The sequence below is a fragment of the Cucurbita pepo genome, chromosome 9 (assembly GCF_057944985.1).
Source record: "Cucurbita pepo subsp. pepo isolate OVF chromosome 9, ASM5794498v1, whole genome shotgun sequence".
NCBI lineage: Eukaryota > Viridiplantae > Streptophyta > Magnoliopsida > Cucurbitales > Cucurbitaceae > Cucurbita > Cucurbita pepo.
In genome coordinates this window covers 5833876-5840217 of record NC_141806.1, presented here as the reverse complement: position 1 = coordinate 5840217, position 6342 = coordinate 5833876, and the positions used below count along the sequence as shown (strand labels likewise).

At 34.1% G+C, this 6342-nt stretch overlaps 2 protein-coding genes across 2 annotated transcripts; one reads left to right on the top strand and one right to left on the bottom strand.

The window, feature by feature from the left end:
• Positions 1–465: 465 nt before the first annotated feature.
• On the bottom strand, positions 466–1159 carry LOC111801719 (NADH-ubiquinone oxidoreductase 20.9 kDa subunit-like). Its single transcript, XM_023685836.2, has 2 exons — positions 881–1159; positions 466–791 (listed from the first exon to the last, which is right to left on the bottom strand). Exons 1-2 carry the CDS (start codon positions 1032–1034, stop codon positions 643–645), a joined length of 303 nt encoding a protein of 100 aa, XP_023541604.1. The 5' UTR covers positions 1035–1159; the 3' UTR covers positions 466–642.
• Positions 1160–3681: 2522 nt separating this feature from the next.
• On the top strand, positions 3682–5319 carry LOC111802402 (PLASMODESMATA CALLOSE-BINDING PROTEIN 5). The gene is made up of 3 exons (XM_023686750.2): positions 3682–3802; positions 3997–4248; positions 5059–5319. The coding sequence occupies exons 1-3, from the start codon at positions 3724–3726 to the stop codon at positions 5091–5093; spliced, it is 366 nt and encodes a 121-aa protein (XP_023542518.1). The 5' UTR covers positions 3682–3723; the 3' UTR covers positions 5094–5319.
• The last annotated feature ends 1023 nt before the right edge of the window (positions 5320–6342 follow it).

Below are 6342 nucleotides of genomic sequence, written 5' to 3'. Positions count from 1 at the left end.
TAACAAAGAATCTGATATCTAGGATCTATCACAGCCACATCAGGAAGAGCAAAATTTGCCTACTAAGAAAAACGTTAACATTTGTGGATGACAATCACTTAATCAGAACAAGACTGCTTGAAAGTTGAAATGCTAGCACAAAAGATCACATAAAAGAGCATCACAGAAAAATGTGTGAGAACTTTTTTCTTTTGAAGTTCATTGGTGTAATACTGTTTGGATAATAAAGAACATTTGTCTCCCTCTTAAAGCTACTGCGTACTACTCCCAATTTCCTGGTTGCACCCTGAAACTCTGGAAATCAACTCGAGTTTATGATAATCTGGCAAGAGATATAATATTCTAACCATACCAACTAACATAGGAAATAAAAAATGGACATACAAATTGCACAAAGATAAGTATATGGTTCATTTCTCCAAACCCCTTAACGGGCATCTTTGTTTATGGATCAAAAACAAAGAATCATGTAAAGTCTTCAACTATTTCATTTAGACGAAAAGGAGCAAAACAGAAACAGAGTGAAGTTTCATTTAGCTTATTGACACAACCCGGTCGCATGGTTAATAAGTAGAACATCGTAAAAATGTCCACAAATGGAACTCGAAATTCAGAAGAAAAAAAACCCTAAAACGCACAATCTTATTTTTTGTAACGAGCTACCTCGCCTTCATTGGGGAAAAACCCCATAAGCCGACCAGCCGAGTTCTGATAAGCATACATGAAGCCTCCCATCAGTCCAATTAAACCGCCGGTCACCATTGACGGTCCTCTAATCCCGGGCTTAATCCCTAAAACGCAAATAACACAACACATTTCCAGATTAGTAAAGAAAAAGGAAGAGAAACAAAGAAAAAGAGAAGAAAGAAGAAATTGGCACCGGAAAGATAGCCGACGGTAACGGAAACGCCGGTGATGGTAACGAAACGGAGGTAATCGAGAGTGTCAAAATTGCCGACGACTTTGGTGAATGGAGGGTTCCGATCTATTACCGGGTACTCCGGCTTGGTCGATGCAGTAATGTCGGTGTTCATCTTGTCTTCTCCGGAGCTGAAACTGAAACTGAAACTGAAACTGAAACCGAATCTGATCTCCGCCGGCTCTCTTTCTCCCTATATTGCTGTGGGACTCTGCAAAAACTCGGTTGCCGAATCGCTGCAGTTGAAGACGATGCAAAGTGTGAGTGATTGAATGGGCTTTTCATGGGCCGGGCCCAAAATAGTTACATCAGCCACGGCCCATTACAAAAATGAGACATCTGGATAAAGGGCCATATTTAAATATATATATATATATATATATCTATATATATATATATATATATATATATATATATATATATATATATATATGAGAAATTAAAATTTTATATTTAGAAAAATTGTGAAAATAAAAAATTTAGGTTTGATCGAGAGTTCAGGGGGTTTTAGGTTTGGAAAGCCGGAAGTTCGAGAGTTCGGGTTACATATAAAAAGATGTAACAGTCCAACTCCTCTCTACTAACCTCTCAGAAGTCGTCGCCCCAAATCTTTCTCTCCTAACGAACCCTTATCACACAAAACTTAGAGGCAAAACTTTTAACCCAAAACAATCTCTCCCTAACCAACCCTAATCACGCAAAACTTGCAAAACTTCTCATGCAAAACTGATTTTATTTTACAGTAAAATTTACATTTTTCTTACGAAGAGACCGTAATAGTAAGTCATATTTTACATTTTTCTTTTCGTTTATCGAATAATATTAATTTTGTTACAGTTAATTAAGTTTGAGTTAGAAATTAAGTGACGAAAATCTTTTTATAGTTTTAAGAAATCAGTTCACGATAGCATTTTTTAAAAATAAAAATAAATTAAAAAACTCATTGCCAACATCACTAAAAGGAGAGAAACTAAAAAAACCTTAATTAAAAAAATTGTGAACAGAAGAGAGAAAATAGAAGATCTCAAAAAAGTATTAAATTGTTAATAACAACCAACAAAATAACATATTTTTTAATTTAAGTTTTACTATTTAACACAATTGAGAATCCATGAAAATATGGAATTTGATTTTTACCGAAGGACGAAAGCAAGCAAATTTGGAGTTATATAGAACTTTAGCTAAGGGCAACCAAGTAAGTGGTCTTACTATCAGCTTGGTTGGAAGACTTATCTTATGTAACACGTGCTCAATGACTCTCGCACATGTCATGTATGCTTATATAATATGATGATATGATATGATATGATAATGTATTATGATGATGTGAATTGATATGTATGATGATACGATGACATGAATTGATACAATACGATTATGCATTATGATGATGTTATGTTGATATGATGGTACGTTGGAGTGATGATTTATTATGACATGATGACATAAGATGTATAATGTTGATGCGACATAATATAATAATATTTCATATTACGATGATGTGCATGTATGAGATGTCATGTTGTATTATGATAAAAAGTTTTCTGGTACACAACCTTTATGAGATTATAAATGATGAATGTATGCAAGCTTATGCATGCATGTTACCGAAGTAAGTAACCATTCAATTTTTTTTTTTCAATATTACTTGTAGAGATTGTTAGAACGTGCTAATATGCGAGCATATCTTACCTTAAGTGGTTAGAATATGCATGATTAAGACTCTAGAAAGAAAATTTGGATGAGAACTAGAGTAGTATAACGTTGACCTAGGTCAATATGTTTCTAGTAGACCAAACAACCAAGGATCATAAGTAGTGATCAGAGGTCTAGACCTTAGCCCCAAGGGGTTAGTCTCGAGTGTTTTAGCAATGTGAGATGAGATTTAAACCTCATATACACCCTAAAAACTTAGTAAACCTTCGTGACAAGGATGACTAAGAAATCTCAACAGGCCTAGTTGTAGTGTGAATGGTATCACCAGAGTTTATTTCTCATATCTCCTCGGGTATGCTATTAGGGCTACTAGCAACCCAGATCGAACTTTTAGCGCCCTTCCAAGTGGTAGGAGAACATGCACATTACTATCGAGCCAGACCTAAGCTGGATAGTGTAACGCTCCGAGACGACCATGTGTCTTTATCTAGTGGAAATGAGCAGGGTTCTCTTGAGGGCATCTACATTGTAAACCTATCCTAGTGTATGGGACCACACAAGTAACCTAATAGCTGATAAGCACCATGGTCACTCCTCCAAACTCATAGTGACTCTATGGCCATATGGAAGCGACTTTATACATGGCTCAAATTTTTCAGTAGAGTCATGATTGGTTTTTAAACTCTGGATCGATTACAAGCCAAGACAAATAAAAATGGATCGATTATAATAACTTTAAAAAAAAAAAAAACAAAGGGGGTTCAAAGTGCATCAACACATGCATATATATATATATATATATATATATATATTTGATTTCAAGAACACATCCAAATAAAGTAATGTTAATGAGACATGTTAGCCTTTGTCATCTACACACCTTCCACTATGTTACATCCACTCACTTGATTCCCCTCTTCCCACAACTAAAGTGTTAAGCATGTGAGTTCAAACAATTATTATACTCCAAATCTATGTTTAAACCTAAATGATTCCCAAAAAAGAAAGCTTCAAGTGTTTCTTTGACGTAAGCTTGAAGAAATGAATCTTAACTTTCTCCAAGGCTGTGAACTCCTCCTATCATTTCTTAAAGACCAAACCTTTGTTGAAACATAGGCCACTCAGATTTAGAACACAAAAACACTACAATGTCTTCTCGTTCTACTCGGCTCACCATTCTCCACCTGTCTGTGCTGCTCGCTTTCATCGTAGCTCCACGAAGATCAGGTACTTAGCTTCTTTTGTTTGTCTTGTTTTTGTTAGGAATCACGACTCTCCACAATGGTATGATATTGTCCATTTTGAGCATGAGCTCTCGTGGCTTTGTTTTAGACTGGACTTCCCCAAAAGTCCTCATACCAGTGGAGATAGTATTCCTCGAAAATGGGTTTGATTTTTTTGTTTGTGTTGGGTTATGAAAGAGGGGCAATTGGAGGAGTGGTGCATAGCTGATGAGCAAGTGCCGGATGATGAGCTGCAAAGAGCTCTTGATTGGGCTTGTGGGAAAGGAGGAGCGGATTGTGGTGATATTCAAGTGAAGCGTCCTTGTTTTTACCCAAACACTGTTAGGGATCATGCTTCTTATGCTTTTAATAGTTACTATCAAAAGTTTAAGCATAAGGGTGCCTCTTGCTTCTTCAATTCCGCTGCCATGGTCACCGCTCTCAATCCTAGTAAGTGTTCTTAATTGAACCCATCTTCTTGATCTTTGTATTATTTTTGTAACGGTACAAGCTCATCACTAGTAGATATTGTTCTCTTTGAGTTTTTCTATATAGTTTTTGTAACAGTACAGACTCATTTTGGGGTTTCCTTTTCGGGTTTTCTCTTAAAGTTTTTAAAATGTGTCTGGGAAGGAGAGGTTGCCACATCTTTATAAAGAATGTTTCGTTCTTCTCTTCAACCGATGTGGGATCTCGCAATCTACCCCCTTCGGGACCCAACATCCTTGCTCTCTCCAACCACGATATGGGATCTCACAATCCACCACCGAGAGGTTTCTACACCCTTGTAAAACATGTTTCGTTCCCCTCTTGAATTGATGTGGGATCTCACGATCCAATCCTATGAGGTTTCTACACCCTTGTAAAACATGTTTCGTTCCCCTCTTGAATTGATGTGGGATCTCACGATCCAATCCTACGAGGTTTCTACACCCTTATAAAGAATGATTAGTTCCTCTCTCCAACTGATGTGGGATCTCACAGTCTACCCAAGAGGTTTCCACACACTTGTAAAAAATGTTTCATTCCCCTCTCCAATTGATGTGGGATCTCATAATCCACCCCCGAGAGGTTTCCACACCCTTATAAAGAATGTTCCGTTCTCTTCTCCAACCAATGTGGGATTTCACAATCCACCCCTTTCGAAGCCCAGAGTTCTCGTTAAAACTCGTTCCTTTTTCCAATCAACGTGGATCTCACAGTTTTATTGGTGAAGTTACTTGTACATTTTCCTTAAACTAATCTTCCTTTCCTTGGCAGGTCATGGTTCATGCAAGTTTGAGTATGTACCTTGAAGAAGAGCATGACTTAATCATCGAAGAGGCTACCTAATTATAACTTGAGTATTCAACGTTTTTGATATGGATGAAGATATCTCAATCATATAATATGAACTACAGATGGTTACAAATTTTGAATAAATGATAATTTAGAATTATGGTGTTTCGTTTGATTTGCAAAATTTGAAATGTACTGATCAAATTTTAATATAATGAATTTGAGTGTTTTTGTTTGATCTTACTATTATGAATATTAACACCCAATTTTATTTAGAGAATAATAAATAATTATTAAAAATAAATGTTGAGAGAAAAAATATTAACCTATTAGACAATAATTTAAATAATAAAACATCTAAGATTGTTCGAGCACATGTTCGTGTAATATCACGAACGATTGTATTGGATTCACTTAATAAAAAATTATTAAACTTTTTACTACCATTAAAATCGATATAAAATATGAAAATTAATTTTATCAAAACATTAAACAATTTGGAAGAATTTAGAATATGCCATAAATTACGATAATAATTTTAAAATTAAATGAGAATGGTCAATCTCAATCTACTCCACCCCCAAACACCTCTCGAGAATTTGAATAATCTCAATCTATTAACTTTACCAGCGCCTCTTCATAATCTGAATAAAAACTTTCTTGACTCTTTTACCGATCAAACCCCAACTACTACACTTTAGTTGCGAGTTCAAAAGCAACCGAAGTAAAAAGTAAATAATAATTATTATTATAATAATAATAAAAATATTTCAATCTTTTCTATTAATTAAATGTTGTCGGAAGGGTACTCCAAACATCAGATTTTTTTTAAAAAAATTTTATTATTTCATATATTATATATAATTAATTTTTTTCTTTTTTAAAAGACAATCAAAATTCACCCAATCAAATGATTTTAACTAAAAAAAATTGTTATCATAAATAACATTAATTAATTTAAAATAATGGTAAAAAAGTCAACAATTTTATTTTTTCACGGACAAATTAAGTTAAAAAAATAATTATAAAATTCATTAAAAGAAGTAATACATGTGTTCAAGTAACAAGAACAATATACTTTAATATATCACCCTAAAACTTACATTAAATTCACATCATAAATTTCATATTTAAAATTCACTCAAAAATTATTCTTCCTCGTAAATTAATGCATCGGTATATTTTTTTTAATTTTTTCCTCTTTTTAAATCATAAAAAAGAATAATCGAAAAAATAATACTTTCACTACCAACATGTCTTTAAAAA

What these genes read in the sequence shown, in the direction of transcription:
- LOC111801719 (XM_023685836.2), bottom strand. Translation starts at nt 1,034, where the DNA reads ATGAACACCGACATTACTGCATCGACCAAGCCGGAGTACCCGGTAATA. An exon ending in TACCGTCGGCTATCTTTCCG is followed by an intron (nt 792 to 880) that starts GTGCCAATTTCT and finishes TTTGCGTTTTAG; the next exon opens with GGATTAAGCCCGGGATTAGA.
- LOC111802402 (XM_023686750.2), top strand. Translation starts at nt 3,724, where the DNA reads ATGTCTTCTCGTTCTACTCGGCTCACCATTCTCCACCTGTCTGTGCTG. An exon ending in CGTAGCTCCACGAAGATCAG is followed by an intron (nt 3,803 to 3,996) that starts GTACTTAGCTTC and finishes GGGTTATGAAAG; the next exon opens with AGGGGCAATTGGAGGAGTGG. An exon ending in GGTCACCGCTCTCAATCCTA is followed by an intron (nt 4,249 to 5,058) that starts GTAAGTGTTCTT and finishes TTTCCTTGGCAG; the next exon opens with GTCATGGTTCATGCAAGTTT.